Source organism: Schistocerca americana, chromosome 8 (assembly GCF_021461395.2).
Source record: "Schistocerca americana isolate TAMUIC-IGC-003095 chromosome 8, iqSchAmer2.1, whole genome shotgun sequence".
NCBI classification, from domain to species: domain Eukaryota; kingdom Metazoa; phylum Arthropoda; class Insecta; order Orthoptera; family Acrididae; genus Schistocerca; species Schistocerca americana.
Window position 1 is genome coordinate 509335877 of NC_060126.1, and position 18058 is coordinate 509353934.

An 18058-nucleotide genomic window follows, 5' to 3' on the forward strand; every position below is an offset into this window, starting at 1 on the left:
TTACTGGATAAAGTGAAAGAGGTTCATATTCATTATGCCCTGCTGTGTATTCTGTAAGTTAGAGTGCTGGTTAACTTTCCAAATTAACCCGGTTTTAGGTTTATATGCTCTCTGGCTGTGAAACCTAACCTTTCAGTGACTCTTCCCTCTAAAATATTTTATTGTTTGTTGATTTTGATGACCATATTTCACACAGATACAAAAAAATTAAGGACTCTGTTCACACTATTACAAACAAATATGTTACTGTAATTCACTCACCAAGAATATCTGACTGTGGCAGCCATTTACTAATCATCACATTTGGTGAAATATTGGGAAGGTTATCATCCTCCCATTTCCATAGCACCCTCTGTCTTATTTTGGAGAATGCTCCTAAGAAAGCTGCTCTTTTCTCTTCTGGCATATCAGTGCTTTTTAGATTTGACCCCATACTGAAGTATACCACTCCTTCTTTTGCTTCATCAAGGTACTTCTTCAAGTCCTAAAATTAATTTTATTAATATGAGAAATTTTTACTTTTATAATGTTCCATTTTGCTTAATCTATTATTACCAATACATGCAAAATAAATTTTGAATATGGTGTACAAACCAAAAATTATGCTTACAATTATCTCAGTGTAATAACCACAATAAGTAATATCACTGCCTAGCAGTTCTGAGATTTATGTTGTTGATTGTCTATCAGGTACACAAATGCTTCGAGAGAAGGGAAATGGTTCAAATGGCTCTAAGCACTATAGTACTTAACATCTGAGATCATCTGTCCCCTAGACTTAGAACTACTTAAACCTGCCTAACCTACGGACATAACACACATCCATGCCCGAGGCAGGATTCGAACCCGCAACCGTAGCAGCAGCACGGTTCCAGACTGAAGAGCCTAGAACCGCTTGGCCACCACGGCCGGTGAGAAAAGGGAAATGTGAGGTAAAAAGTAAAAAAGGGACCTCTTGTTGGAAACTGTCAATTCTGAGTCATTAATATTTTCAAATTAGGCATTAAACCCTAAATAATTTGGTGCAACCACCATGACTATTTTTTTCCTTTAAGTTATAGATATTTAAAACTTATTAAATGAAAATTGACATTTTGAGGAAAGTGCATTCAAAAGTTCAAAGTAACACAGAAGATTTATATTCTACATCTCAGAAATTAATTAAATGGCAAAACAGCTTTAAATTCCCTCTTTTAAGTAGTATACAATGAGTTTTGCAACTACACAGTCAAACACAATTAAACTGAGCAATTTTGATGCTTCTTTGAGAGTGCAGGAACTGCTTGTGAATCATCTGGATTGGGATCAGCAGCTGCATTACTGTTTGTTTCAGCAACAGGTTTAAGTTCAACTTGAGGACATAAAACGTCTTTGAATTAGTCTTTACAGTACAGTCTGATGTTTATGAAGTGGTATTCTTGATGTTCCTTTGTCATGGTTTCTCCTCATTGAACTCAAAATGGTTGTACTGAGTTATAAGGGACAAGAACTTCACCTTTTTCGGTTCCAACCATCACAGTGGAATTAACATTAGTTGTTGGTGTTGATCTTTCAATGCAATCAACTAAGTCTGACAAAGAGAAGACATAAGTTACTCTGAGTGTTTTTTAAATAAAAGCTCACAGGCCCAATCACAAGTAAATTTTGTGTAGCCTACTGGCATGAATGACAATTTTCTTGTTTTTCTTTTAGCAAATCCTCTTGTTTTTTCTCACAAACTGTTATTTTCTAAATGAGGATGAAAATGTCTAGTGATAGAATTAGAACTTTTAGTTGTGCTGGCACTCTCAGGAATAAGATAGTTCATTTGTTTATTTGTGGTTGCACATAACACCCAAATACTGACCTTAAATGGCACTAAAAATTACATAGGGCCCAGCTGCAAAGGAATGCTTGGTATGTGTACTTATTGCGCCATATCAAAATTGTAATGCAAAGAAGTTTTGTCACCATTTGCAAAGTTTTCTCTAGTTTTATTTATGGTATCATTGTAATACATTCTCTCCTCAGAAGCCACATTAGCAACTTCATACCAGCACCACCAACTAATGGCAAATTCATCACTGCCAAAGAGGGATCGCTCCACTGGCTCACAAGAACGTGATAGCAACAGCTGCAAATGATGATTTAGGAGGATACGCTTGGCAGCAGAGCACCATCTCAGCTTTGGAGACGTCTCTGTGAATCTATCACCTCATCGCTCATGACGAACATTATGCTTTGGACGCTGTGGCTTATCAGAATGACACCAAATATACAGATGGTAATGATCTCCCATGAAAACAAAATGATGGAACAGGCTGACAGACTTTTCATGATCTTGTAGCAACAATACATTAACATACCAAACAAGAATGACCAGTGCCACTACATTCCTAACATGACACGTTGATCCGCTACCACCCGCAGTCAATGTGATCAGAGCAGTTGCGTGCACTCACAAGAGTGGTATCACTAGCTCCTAATATGAAGCTGCTGACGTTTGGCCTGCAGCACCAACCATACCCATGGCAAACAATAAAATTCCGCATACTGATGTGTCTTTGTGAACTTGGTTTAATTGGCTTCACACTCATTTTTGTGACCAGATATGCAACTTTTCCAGGCTGTGCAAGCACTGAAGTGTGAGACACAGTCCACATCACAGCACATGATGATGCCATGCACTAGTTTTGGCCAGCTCTAAATGATAGTGGTAGACTCTACATGCCAGATCACTCAACAGATGAATACTTTCTGATCGACAGTGGCTCAGAAGTAAGCACCAATCCCAGACCTACATAAAAAATTTCCTTGGCAGTTTTTGGCCACTGATGTTTGAAATCTAAGGTTTGGATCTCCTCTGTTGCTTTCATCTCTCACCAGAATTGATGTGAGGAATCCATAATCTTTTGAGTAGTGATGAATCTGTACCCGTAGTTTGCCACTTGATACACAGCTGCCTTCACAAGACACTAGTCTGTTGGCATCTCCCTGCATGACCCAGACAAATGTGACAGCAACCATAAAGACATCAGCAGCAGACACACCCATGTGTACAGCCAAGAGAGAATGCAGCGCCCGATCTTTCTCAGACACAGGTCAGTACAATGAGTTTTTGTTGCAGTGCACATGTGTCCTCTATGTGTGACCCACCTGCTCCTCAGGATTCATGTTTGACATTTCCACACACAGATATGTAGCATGAAACTATGCATAAAATCATATTACACCAGCCTGCATGGTCAATGGACAGAATCATCAGTGACAGGTTAACAACAGCTTTATTGAAACTTCCTGGCAGATTAAAACTGTGTGTGAGATCGAGACGTGAACTCGGGACCTTTGCCTTTCATAGACAAGTGCTCTTCCAACTGAGCTACTCAAGCATGACCTCACAGCTTTACTTCTGCCAGTATCTCATCTCCCACCTTCCAAATTTCACAGATGTTCTCCTACAAAACTTGCAGAACTAGCACTCCTGGAAGAAAAGGTATTGTGGAGACACAGCTTTGTCACAGCCTGGGGGGTGTTTCTAGAATGAAATTTTCGGTCTACAACTATTTCTGCAAGTTTCACAGGAGAACTTCTGTTGATTTTGGAAGGTAGGAGATGAGGTACTGGTGGAATTCAAGCTCTGAGTACAGGTCATGAGTCTTGTTAGGGTGGCTCAGATGACGGAGCACTTGCCCGTGAAAGGCAAAGGTCCTAAGTTTGAGTCTCAGTCCGGCACACAGTTTTAATCTGCCAGGAAGTTACTTGTCAGTGTGCACTCCACTGCAGTGTGAAAATTTAATTCTGGAAACACCCCTCCTGCTGCAGCAAAGCCATGTCTCCACAATATCCATTCTTTCAGGAGTGCTAGTTCTGCAAGTTTTGCAGGAGAACTTCTGTGAAGTTTGGAAGGTAGGAGATGAGGTACTGTAGGAAGTAAAGCTGTGAGTATGGGTCATGACTCATGTTTGGGTAGCTCGGTTGGCAGAGGCAAAGGCAAAGGCAAAGATCCCGAGTTCGTGTTTTGATCCTGCACACAGTTTTAATCTGCCAGGAACTTTCATATCAGAGCACGCTCTGCTGCAGTATGAAAATTTCATTCTTGGAACAGTTTTATTTCCAGACTGCTACAACCTGCCCAGTGACACTGAACTGGCCATGATTACATCAAGATTATTGGCTGATGAGTTCCCCCCCCCCCCCTCCCCCCAATAATGAATCCTAGGAGGCAATACTTGCCTCTGTGGATGCACACAGGACCTGAAAAATAACCCAGCATTCCCCCAACAACTTGACAACCTCAGTGCAGGCCTACAATCCCACTATGGCCACCTCCACTGATCTCCATCCTGCCTCAGCCAATATCACCTTTATTGAGATAGGATGTGGATAAAATGCCACATAATTTTTCTTCTTTCTTGCTGAGAAATATCCCAGTCATGCACTGTATAGAAACCAGCCATGGCACAGTCAGTCGTGTGCACTGTGCGATGATAACATGGCAGATGTGACCTCTGGTGACCGCATCTGCCAGTACTCTGCTTTCCCACTGTGGGAAGTTGGGGAGAGGTCAGGGAAGGTGGGTCTCTGTTCTGACCTCATCACCAATAATACAAGGGTGAGCTAATAAGACTCTATGGTCAAAGACTGACCTCCAGTGAGGGGAGTATGTTTCATATACACAGTCTGCTGTTTGCTATTGTATCATGCACATGCTTCATCTTGTGTCTCTGTGTTAAGCAATAAAGTGCATGTGAATTCAGTTTGTCTGCTCTCTCACATTCCTCTATGAGCACTGTGATCAGCAACTCCCATATGTCTAAGCTAGAAACAGCAAAAGAAAACAATGCTTCAGATTAGTGAAATACTCAGTACCTGTGTGTTTCTGATTAATGGTTTATCATTTTGGAAGTTTATTATTTTTATGTGTTATTATGTTGCACAAAATAACATCTTCTGATGCAAATAGCATGGTTAACTTCATTCTGAAAGTATACTAACGTAACTGTGGAAATTGATAAAGGGGGAAAGAGCACACAAGAATGGGAACATTGTTGCTTGTAGAACCTTACATTTTCAGTTTCTGTACAAAAGAGAAAAGCTGACTGAGGAAAACCAGATATCAAGTGATTGAGGTAGTGAAAAATTAATGAAAATATGTGCGGCTAGTGATGAAGCCCTTTGAAAGTGACAGTTTTGCATCTCAATCACAGAGAGAGCAAAGAGTAAAAAACCACATTTTGATGTCATAAGACAGAAAATTTCATAAAAAAGTGTAATGTTATAAATATTAGGTGAAACAGTTAAATAATTTGAAAACTTTTGTAAAATTGTTTCTGAACAGTAAAATGAATAGTAACTGATGTTATAACAAGAACATGAAATGTATTAATTGTCATAAATCTACAAAATGTTTCATGGTTATGGTTACACAACACAGTGTCTCTGTGGTTTAGATGTTGTATGAAATCTTTGTCAGAGTTTTGGTTCACTGTATATTGTCAAATAAACCATGCGTATGAAAAGAAAAGTGTCTGATGTAATAGTTACAAAACACAAGGACCTGCAGTATAATATTTCAGCTAAGTAAATTATATTATTATTGCTTCTGCTATATTGGGATGTACTTCTGACTACACATGTGATGCAACTCACATTTCGCAACTGCAGCAAGCCCAAAAGAACCTTGATAGAATAATGCAAGAATTGAAAATGTTGGTAGTTAGTAGATAGATTATCCCCCACTGATGGTTACTCCTCCTTCTCCTTCCCTTGCTCTATCAATCGTTTTTTGCCTAGTTTATTTGGTCACTAAGTAGTGAAAGATATTTCTATAACTGAAGTAGGATTAATTAAGCTTATCCATTAGCTTATCATTGGGTTGATTTCATTCTCATTTTTTTTTACACATATGACCAGCTAGTAATTTTGAACCTGGAATTCATGTAGTACACTAGCAATTTCATCTATTTCCAAAATCTGTAAATCTTCTGTAATTACCTCTTATAACGGATATGACAGCAAACCAAATAATCATTTGATACATGACTTAATAACATTCAACAATTAAAGTCAGTATTAAATTGTCTTATGTTTGTCTAGAACTAACAATAGCTTTGCACTCAGGCCATGAAGATCATCATCTTCTATCAATCGTGTTCTCATGAACAAATGTATCAATTTCAATGTCTACATACCTACATTTATAATACTGAGGGACATTTGATCAACAGACCAGTCTCCCGGCCATTATAAGCTTTTTCACATTGGAGCTGCTACTTTTTATTATCAGTCTAATAAGCCTCAGTGCACCCTTTCCAAACCTTGGATCAAGGAAAACCAAGGAAAATCTCTGGCAGGACAGGGACTTAAACCTATACCCTGTACGTGGTAGTCAGACATGCTCATGCCATATTTGTGGAGGCATGCTGCTCACCAACACTTCAAATCTGTGCAAATGCTTGTGCTATTGTCATCCAGTACACACAAAGAAAAGATAGTTCTCTCACAACAGAAAGACCAGGTTCTCATGAACAAATGTATCAATTTCAATGTCTACATCCCTACATTTATAATACTGCAGTAGTGAAAAAGTAATTGATGCTGCCAGAACAAAAAGCTCACCTCTGGAAGTTGCTTTGGTGGCTTTACATGCATGCCACCAACCATTATAATATTTGGCACTAGTGGTCTTATATATCCAATGCTCATATGGGAATTAATGAGCATCAATGACGTTTGCTTTTCCAAGGTGGCCAAACTAGGAATTGCTGAATCATTGAGACGTTTCTGAACTGCAGCATCCATGCCTGGCAGTATGTACCATTGTCGAAAAAGCCTTCCCACAGTTCCAAACACAGCATTGTTAAGCCGCTGAAAGAAATCCATGTGGTCGGAGTAAGCGAAGAGAGGATCTGGAAAGTAAGCAATTTCTGATGGATTGCCCACCCTGTCACCAACCCACTGATGTCCTTCATATGGAACAATCTGGATCAGAGGCACATTGAACTTAAATGCAAATACGTGGTAGCATTCTTGATAAAAATCTTCAGTGATAACAGCATCAAATTTCTCATTGGATTTGTATAGTTTTTGAATTTCCTCTTCTCCAAGGATTAAATTACAGGAACGTATTCCATAATTTGAAAGGAAGAACAGTCCCATGAATGGATTGACCACAGATAACTGAAACATATTCACTGAACCTGAAAAAGACAAATTAAAAATAAATGTCACCACTTAGACAAGCAAGAGTATGCACTATTTTGATTGAATACTGTAATGAGCTTTGGATACATAATAATATTTTGCTTGTGAAATCTACTTAATAGGCATAAATTAGTCACACGACATCTACTATTTATAGTTTTGTAGCCAATGATCAATTTCACATGCATGATGGGGCTAAAACTCACAGAAAAATTTGCTTTTCTACAAAAACATGAAATATACCATTATTACTGCTATATCTACACTCATTATTGACAAAAAATACATACAAAAAAATTATGTCTGCTGATAACTGCACACCAAATAATGACAAGATTATAAAACATTAACACAACTATTAACTATCGAAGTACAGAGGCCGAGCACTGCGGCTGAGTGCTTCTAGGCACTTCAGTCCAGAACTGTGCTGCTGCTACAGTTGCAGGTTCGAATCCTGCCTCGGGCATGGATGTCTGTGATGTCCTTAGGTTAGTTAGTTTTAAGTAGTTCTAAGTCTAGGGGACTGGTGACCTCAGATGTTAAGTCCCATAATGCTAAGAGCCATTTGAACCATTTGAAATACAGAGCCCTGTTACTGACAACTGAATGCACACAGGTGTGGAGCTGGTCTGACTTGAGAACATTTGCATACGGAGGAGAAGATGAGAGGGCACAAGGCCCCACTGGCAGTGGCTCAACATGTTCTCATATCCTGGCTGGGATGCTGGCTGCAGGTGACGGTGGCACGCTTACTTCATCCAGCCACCACTGGCACTGTGTAGAAATGCTGCACTGGAGGATTTCACGGTGCACCGCCTCATCCCTCCCCTCTTCCACAGAGCCAATACGACAAGCACCAGTGCACAAAAATGGAAGAAAACATCAGCAGGACTGCTGATGGCAGAAAGTCAGCACAGGTGAAGAAGCCATCCAATCCGCCCAGGTCACCCAGTGATGACAATAGTGGTGATGGCAGCAGTGCAATGGCAGCTACATGGTGACAGCATTAGCATCCATCAGCTCATCAGCATCTGAAGAGGTGTTGCCCTCCTAGGGATTGGCTGTCAGCTGTCCCAGGCCCAGCAAGATGTGCAGATGGAAATGGTCCAGACAAGGGTGTACTGGCTGCAGTGACAGCCCCTTCACACAGAGGCTCTGTGGACCATGTGTCTGCAGGAGTTGGAGGCAGCAATGACAGGGGTTCATCCACAAAGTGCTCCAACAAATGGGTGGTGTCTGGGCAGCCACTGTCAGACCCTACTTGAGGGTCTGGGGTGGGCAGTGGCTCCACTTCGACATTGTCATTGCCCATCAGCACATCGAGGGAAAGTGCCTCTGTGGCATCTTGTCCCTGGGAGGGGGAGGCAGTTGCAGGAGAGATCTCCAAGTGTGTTCCCTGTGGGTTCAGCAGGCTGTTGCCCCAGCGAGGGCACAGTTGATTCTGATGGTGGGGGAGTGATGCCTCACAGGTGATCACAGTGAACGTTCACTGGCCATGCATCCCCTGAACGATAGCTGGCACCTTTCCCAGCCACCGACCTAAGCTGCTTGCACAGACTGGATCACTCACAGCATATTGTGAAGGGTGCGGCCAAACCACAGGCTGTGGCACAGGACAGAGCAGATGTAGCAATATCTGGGGTTTCTGGCCATAGAGAACCTCCACTGCGCTGTGGCTGTTCAGTGGGATGATCCTGTAGGAGCTTAGGAACAGAGGAAACACTATATCGGCAGGTGAGTCATCCAAACACTTTGCCAACTTTGTCTTAAATGTACACACCATACGTTCCATATCACCATTCAGTTGGGGGTGAAATGATGTGGATATGAGGTGCGTAATACCATTCCAGATTTAGATATCACAAACCAATGCTAAAGTAAATTGTGTGCCATTATCGCAGATGATTGCCTGTGCCAATTCTTCACTCGCAAAAATCGGAGTTATAGCCAGCAAAGTAGCTTCTGCCGAAGTGGTGTGTATGATGTATGGATAATTGTACAGGCCATCCACCACAACTAACCACATGAAATGACAGAAAGGACCAGCAAAATCGATTGGACATGGTCCCATGGCTGATAGGAAGTGAGCCACAGAGCAAAAGTTTTTGGGGGCTGCCTGATGGTCAGCACGCTGTTTGCACCAGCAGACAAGCTTCTCAGTTGCTGAGTCAATGCTGGGCCAGTAGACAAAACACCTTGCTAGGATTTTCATGTGGGTTATGTCCCAGTGTCCATGGCGCAGAAGTGCAAAAATTTGGGACTGCAGGACCAGCAAGATGACACTGCAGACGTTGTCCAATTACATACTGAGGAGGAGTGTTCCATCAATCACCAGAAGCCAATTACGAAGAAGTAAAGAAATGCAGAGTGGGCCTGACTCCTTAGCGGTCAGCCATGGAGACCAACATCTTGACACAAAATGGGACACCTGACAGGGCACTGGATCTTCCTGAGTGGCTTTCTCTGTGCACCTTTCTGTGACTAGGAGCCTATCCAACACCTGCTGGACATGATCATCAATCTGGAAACACATAGCTTCTATTTTACTAATTTTGTGTCAGGGCCAACAGTTAAGCATGTCTGCATTGGCATGGCAAGCAATGGGATGATAATGAATCTGGTATAGATACACACTCAATAATGAAGCCCACTGCTGAAGTCTTTGTGTGATCCTCTCAGGAAGCTGGGAATGGGGCCTAAAGCACCACTAGCATTTTAATGGTCATCAATGAGATTCAGTTTGTTTCCAAACAGGAAAACGTTGAACTTACAGACTGCACAGGCAGTTGTCAATGTTTTGTCTTTTCTATTTGTAAATAATTTCATTGAGGAGCTGTCAATGTCTTTGAGGCATATATCAGAGGTTCTCACAACTAGCAGCTTCTGTGTAAGACAAAACCATCACAAATGTGTACTGACACACATCTGTGGCAAGATCCAGCTGTTTACCCAGTGTAAGGTACCAAGATACAGGGAAGACATTAGCAATAACTTGGCACCTTGACACCATCTCAGAACAAACAAAAGGAACACCTTTCTTCCACAAGTTGTTTAAGGAATGAATGAAATTTGTTGCATTGGGGATAAATTTTGATTAGTAACTGACTTCTTCCAAAAAAGGTTGTGTTTCTTGCAGCTTTCATGGCTCAGGATGATTGGCAATATCTGCTAGATGCTGCAGCATAGGACAGATGGCATCCTTTGAACAAATATTGTCCACACATTCCACTTCTGCCTGAGAAAACTTTTTCTGCTGTTTGCACTTAAGACCTACCTCTTGCAGTTGAGTGAAAAGGGTCCAAAGTTTGTCCAGACGTTCCTGTTGTGAGGCCTCTGTGAAGATAATGTCATCTAGATAGTTCGCACAACATGAGACATCGCATATTGACTATTCTAAGAATCACTGAAAAATAATGGGGACACTCACGATGCCAAAAACCAAACACATGTAACCGTATAACCCAAATGGGGTGTTGATAACCCTAATCTGTTGGAAAGCAGAACCAGATGAAGCTGTAATATGCCTCTGCCAAATGAATTTTGTAAAAACATTCACCACCTGCCAGTTTAATGAGGATTTTATCGGTCCATGGAATTGGGTAAGAACCCATGACTGACTGACCATTAATGGTGGATTTAAAACCTCCACACAAATGAATCACCATTGCAAATTTGTGAATAATGGCTAGAGGTGGCTGGTTCAATGGATCCAGGCCCTGCAGCCTATTAAGTTCCATCTTGACTACCAATCTCAGGGTGAAGGGCAGGGACCAATGAAGACAAAATTTAGGTATGGCCATTGATTTGAAGGTGACATACATCTCAAATTCTTTGCTGCGCCCTGACTGGCAAAAACAGGGGGGCAAATTCAGGGCAGAGGTTGTCCATTTCCTGGAATGGAACAGAGTGTGAAACAAGATGTACCATGTCTTGAATTTCAAACCTAAAGACCATGAAGGCATTAAAACCAAAATTGTTCTCCAGTGTCACACTACTGCCAAAAACATGATAACCCTCTTGACGAGATGATACACAATGTTGACCATGAACTCTCCTTGAACAAGAACAGGGTGTTTTCCAAAACTGGCCAAACAACAATTTGGGGAGGAGAGAGCAGACTGACCCAGATGATGATATGTTTCCAGGTTCATGATGGACAATGAAGACCTGGTGTCAATTTGGAAATGGCACAGTTGTTGTGCAATGTAAACCTTACACTATGGACTTCTGAGAACTTTACACCTGCATCTGAGGCCTGGCTGCACAGTTAACTGTGACAGACTGTGGCCACATGGCCTCGCTATGGTGAATGGCAAATATGCCACACCTCTGCGGGCAGTGGTGCTTTGATTGTACATGGAAACAGGACATGACAAAAAAATGTGGCAGAAAACAACAGTATCTGATTGTGAGCCAAATTAATTAGAGGAACAAATTGAGGCTATCAGGAATCCCTCCGGTGCCGTGCCAATAATCACACTGACACAACGTCCATGACATCCTCAAAAATTTCAGGCAAAGCTTGTGACACCTCAAAAGCCCTGGCAACAGCCAGTACCTGCTCAACTGTTGGATCTACTAAATGCAACGTCTCCCAACGGACCTCTCTGTCCAGAGCAGAATGAACAATGATGTCGTGAATCAGAGAACTGGCATAGGAATGTTGACAGTGAGCACACACAAAATTACACTTTCCACTTAGCTCATGGAGGCTGCCTACCCATGCTTCATGGGACTGGCCTGGTTTCTGCTGCTGCAGATAGAACTCCACATGGGAAACCATCCTGTGAGTTTGCTTAAGCACTAAGCAAGTCACATTTCAGAAAGTGAAAACGCTGATGGGTCTTTCAATGGGGCAAGTTTTTGATGCAAATGAAATGTTTCGGGTGCAATCCACAACAAGAAAAAAGCTTTTTGCAATGATGGATCCTCTACATTAAATGCTGTAAACTGCTGCTGCAGGCATCGCATGTATGTGTCCTAATCTTCATTTGCTTCTCAGAATTGTGGAAAAACTGGGAGGGGGGGTAGGTGGCAGTGACTGGGGGACCAGTTCTCCCGGCAAATTTATAAATAACTGACAAAAAAGTCTAACTGCTGCTGTTGTTGCTCAAGCTGTTGCTGCTGCTGTTGTAGCAATAGAACCAACACTGCAGCCATTTCACTTGTGAAAGACACTCATAGAATGAACTACCTTGTCACCAAAACTACTGTATCTACACTTTTTAATGAGAACCACTACATACAAAAAAATATGTCAGCTGATAACTGCACACCGAATAATGACAAGGTTAGAGAAACATCAACACAACTATTAAGTGTCAGTGTACATGAGCCCTGTATGGACAACTGAATGCACACTGGCACAGAGCAAGTGTACTTGAGAACATTTGTGTACCACAGAGAAGATGCAAGTGTATGAGTCCCCACTGGCAACGGTCTGATATGTTTGTATTTGCTAGTGGAGGTGCTGGGTGCAGGCGATGGTGGCACGTTTGCTTTGCCCAGCGACCACTGAGGCCACATAAAAATGCCGCGGTGGCAGGTTGCATGGGTGCACCACCACTGTTATCATTATCGTCAATAATAATAATAATAACAAATACTGCTTGAATTGCTACCACATGCTTGGCTAAACACAAACTTTACCTGCTAGTTACTGAATATCATGCACATCACAATAGCAGTGACATCATGGGCTGACTGGTTGGTTGATTTCGGGGGGGGGGGGGGGAAGAGGGGGGGGGGGGGGTGAGGGGACCACACAGTGAGGTCATCAGTCCCATCAGATTAGGGAAGGTTGGGGAAGGGAGTCGGCCGTGTCCTCTCAAAAGAACCTTCCCAGCATTTGCATGATGACTTCATGAGTCATATATTGTGCAGTATGTTCAGGAACCACTTGTGATTGCCATTACCCACTGTTTAGAAGCGCCAGTCAGTGGCGGATTTACATATAGACCCAGTAGGCACGGGTCTCGGGACGGCACCTTAAGGGGGTGGCATTTTTTTTGCTCTGTACTCACTTTAACCTTTAACGTTTTAAAATAACTGCAGTTACAAATGACAAAAATATTTAATATTGTTAAACAACTTGCTAGTTTGAATAAGCTTTAAGAACAAAATTCAACAATAAAAGCTTGGAAGTATACATAGTTTACTTGGTGATGGAATGGAAATTTAACTTTGGGTTTCTGTCTGGTATCATCTTCATGATTGTTCAAAATATTTTGAAGTAAGCTGTCAGGATGACAGTTTACAATACAATGCTTGAAATATTATTGTTCTTGCTTTGCATGGCAGTCCCCTTTCTTTTAAAAAATTCTCGCAGTCAGGTACAAATGAGTTAAAAAACCAGTTCTTGAAGATTTCCTGATTCATCCAGGCATTATTCTGATGTGTATAGACAACCGGAAGAACTGAGATGGATACATTCTTGAATGCTCTTGGCTTGGCAGACTTCGCAGTCACAACTAGTTTTAGTTTGTGGTTTCCAGTTGTATTTGAAGCTGCCATAACTGTGAGCTGCTCTTTACTTTTTTTTGTGCCCAGGAGCACTTTTTTCTTCGCTAGAAGCAAGTGTTCTCGCTGGTAACATTTTAAAATTCAGCCCAGTTTCGTCACAGTTATATATTTGTGCATCAGACAAATTTTCATCAGTTATGATTTTTTTAAACTCGATGATAAATTTTGAAATGGCCTGAGCATCACCAGAGAGTTTTTCTCCACATACATCTAGCTGACACACTCCATACCTCCTCTTCCACTTGTCGAGCCAGCCCACACTAGCGGCGAAATTGTCATCTCCTTCCTGCAGCTGGTTTCTGAAAAGCAGAGCTTTTTCTTGCAAGATTGGGCCAGAAATCGGAGCACCCTTCTGTCTCTGTTGGGTAAACCACATGAACAATGCCTCACTTGTTTTTTCGAATTCTGACTTCTTTATGCTTTGTCGACTGAGATATTCGTGTGAGCATTTCTGTGAAGAAAACTGTTCCAATTTAAGTCGGTTTCTCCACCAGTCACCAACAATAACTTCACTGAAACCATATTCAGGAGCAAGTTTTTTTATTCTTTCTCCTTTATCAAGTCATCTTAGTGCTTCTAATTTTAGACGCAAAGGCACAAATTTCCTCTTTTTTGTTACAGCACTCATCTTTGTAAGGTGTACAATGGAACACACAGTCAACAAACAAAACGACACACAACACTGTACAGTACAGGTACTGGGAACTACAGCAGTGTATGAACTCCCCAGTTTTGATTGATGGCAGCCGGCAGCAGTCGGGGTATTTCGTGCCATACTGACAACAGATGTTCGTGCAACAGGGCAGCAAGCTAATCGTTGGTGTTGATAGCATTGTTGTCTGCTTTGTCACTGAGCTGTACTCTCCCTATCTATCTTTTGCAATGATGTTTTCATTATTTATCATGTCAGTAATAAAAGAAAGTAGATTGTTGCAACCTTTTTTTAAAAAAAAAAAAAAAAAAAAAACTTCCGATTATTGGAAACTCTAACTATCAAGACTCTGCTGTATCTAAAATAAAGCTCCACAATACGCTTGTTAGACCTTATGCTCCTTCTGTACCCATCTCCTTACCCTATGACTCCCATCCCTGTGACTGTCCCCACTGCCCTATGCACTCTCATACCACCACCTATTCCAGTCCTGTAAGTGATAAAACATATACTATAAGAGGGAGGGCCACCCATGAAATGACACATGTCATATACCAGCTGTTATGTAAACACTTTTCAGCCTTTTACATCAGCATGACTACTACCCAGTTATCAGTCAGGATGATTGGGCATAAGCAGAGGGTGTAGACTGGCAACACACAATATCCTGTTGCAGAGCACGCTGTACAACATGACACTCACAATCTCGGTGACAGTTTCACCACACGTGCCATCTGGATCCTTCCCCCAGACACCAGTTTCTCAGAACTGGAGGTGGGAACTAGGACTATAACATGTCCTTGGTTCTCACAACCCACCTGGCTTTAATTTATGTTAATTGCTTCTATCTCAGCATTTCTTCACAGTAACTACTCCTTTTTTCACTCCATTTTAATTTTCTACATCTTTCATTTTCAGATATGTCTATTTTTCATGGTCCTCCCTCCAACCTCTGTTACATACAATGCACTTAGTGTTTCACTCTTATTAGCTCATGCATGATGTTTTAGAGTAATCTCTGTCTTGCACATTACCCTGTCTTACACCTTTAAGCTCTCAGGTTTTCAAATCTCGTCTGGTGCAGCCCCCAACAGTCAGTCTTTCCTTCTCATCCCATCTGGTAAGTCTCCCCTGACCTGGGTTCTGGGTAACTTTTCTGAACTGTTCCCCTTTCCCTAAACCTATCCAGTCTTTTTCCTTCACCCCTCTTCCTCCCCCTTTGACTGTTCTGCTGGACGAAGAAACTACTGACTCGAAAAGTTAGTAAAAGTTAAATCCCTTTTCCCTTTCTGTGCGTGTTCCCCCGCCTCCGCTTGGTGAGTAGATTTTTTTATCTACCCATTTACATAATATTATCAATAACTGATTATCTTGGTTGTTATAAAATAAATTTAAGCGTTAGAAAGTCTTTTCTGAGGGCATTTGTCTGCAGTGTACCCTTATACAGAAATGAAGCATGAATGATAAACAATTCAGATAAGAAGAAAATAGAAGATTTTGAAATATGGTGCCACAGAAGAATGCTGGAAATTAGATGGGTAGATCAATTAACTAATGACTTGGTACTGAACTGAATTACGGAAAAGAATAGTAACACAGCTTCACTAAAAGAAGGGATCAGGTGAGCGGTAACATCCTCAAACATCACAGAATCATCAACTTGTTGATGGAAAGAAGTATGAGGGGTAAAAATTGTAGAGGGAGACCAAGGGATGAATATAGTAAGCAGGTTCGAATCGATGTAGGTGGCAGTAGTTATTTCGAGATGAGGAGGCTTCCACAGGACAGAGCAACATGGAGAGCTACATCAAACTAGTCTTCAGACTATAGGCCCAGTGACAATAACTATTTGCAGGACGCCAAATGGAGGTATAAAAACATTGTTCAAAAATTTTGAACTTATGGTGAAGAAAGGATTAAAGTCAGAAACAAACATTCCTATCTGTAATTACTTCCATGTATAAATGTCAAACTCTGGTAACAAGCCTAATGATGACTTTTTAGTATTTTTGGTCACTACAGTATTTCTAGAAATATTTATATTGCAACTCCTGTATAGTAAGACTTTTCTGGCCATGAATTATCACCAGTCACATCCCCTACCAAACAGGCTTGCTAACAATACTTCCCATAAATGAATAAATTTCATATGGCTCCCAGTCCAATGTAAATCTTTTGAATTGATGCCATTGCAGCAACTTGTATGTCAAGTTCACTGTACTTACTTATTCAAGTGGTTTCTCATTTGGACCCATGAGGCTGTGTTGATCTTTCAACCACAAAAAATATGAGTTGGTGACTGGGAACTGAACCTGTAATATCCACATCAGTAGTACCAACAACACCAACCACTAGACCACTGGAATGCCTGATGCTTACCCTGAGGACCATGTAGCGATTGTGAGAGGTCAGGAAGAAGAGTCTTTAACACGTTCTTTGGTATATTAAGTAAAATGAAGTGTTTTTTTTCCTATGAAATTTAGACTGATCTAACTATTTTTGAAACTGTGTTTGATAGGTTATTAATGAAATGCATTGCTGAGTGATACTCTTGTTTGTCTCTTCAAAATACTTATTTTGTCTGTAAGCCCAGAGGAAATTTTCTGGACTGGTACAATACTGAACATGATAGCATTAGGGAAAAATATTGTTATTACAGAGAATATATAAAAGTGTGAGAGTATGGGACTAAACAGGCTCATACAATTTGTAAGGATATCTGAATTGTAAAGAGTTCTATGAAACTAAATGTCATCATCTAAAAAAAAGTGCCTTATGAAAGGCATACAAAACTTGCTCACAGTAAGTGCAAAACAGCCACATGAAATTACCATATAAGAAGCGTCTCCTATGCTTATGTAAGAGCTGTTGCTTGAAATAGATGAAATGGAAGAGTTCTTTAAGTATCCAGAGAAGAAAAAACTGGTTACAAGAACACCTCAAGTGTAATTTTTACAAGTGAACTGCTTGACAAGGAGCCTTCAGAGAGAGAATTTTTTCAGTGGAATCCAAAGGCATTGTAGAAACAGTGATACTATGAAAGTATGGATTATTACTGTTTGTCCATCCACATTATCAAGAAAGCTATTCATTTGATTTACTAATCTCTTGTGTTTACTACCATCTCCACAACCCTCTCCCTTCTCCTGTTCCCTCTATCATCTGGTTATATTTTCACCATTTCCTTCTGACACATTAATTCCACCCAATGTACCCATGCTCCACTAGAACTGTAGGTGCCTCTGAAGAGAGAGGGAGATATGCAATATGGCTCTCTTGCTATCACATGGAATCTGGAGTTTTTGGATAATCAGTTTAATGTGGTCCTCTCCTGTGTCAACTTCTTAATCTCAACACTTACACCCAGTTCTTCAATTAATTATTGGGCATGTACATGTATCTGCCTTCCCATTTTACCCTCTAGGGCTCCCTTCAGAATCAAGAAAGTTATTATCTGCAGCCTTAACACATGTCCTATCATCCTGTCCATTCTTTTACTCAATGTTCCCCATATGTTCCTTTCTTCACCAATTCTGCAGAGGACCTCCTCATTCTTTATCTTATCAGTCAACTATTCTTCTCTAGCACCACATCTCAATCACCACAGTCCTCTTCTTTTCCAGTTTTATCACAGTCCATGATTTACTTTTACAGAATGTTACACTCCACATGTACGTCCTCACAAGTTTCTTCCTCACATTA

At 41.0% G+C, this 18058-nt stretch overlaps 1 protein-coding gene across 1 annotated transcript in view; it reads right to left on the minus strand.

Moving 5' to 3' along the window:
* LOC124544773 (UDP-glycosyltransferase UGT5-like) overlaps window positions 1-18058 on the minus strand; it is a 133748-nt gene that overhangs the window by 20658 nt on the left and 95032 nt on the right. The window contains exons 3-4 of the mRNA XM_047123451.1: window positions 6598-7178; window positions 262-484 (exon numbers count right to left, since the gene is read on the minus strand). Coding sequence (XP_046979407.1) covers window positions 262-484; window positions 6598-7178 — 804 coding nt within the window. The remainder of the gene's footprint in view (window positions 1-261; window positions 485-6597; window positions 7179-18058) is intronic.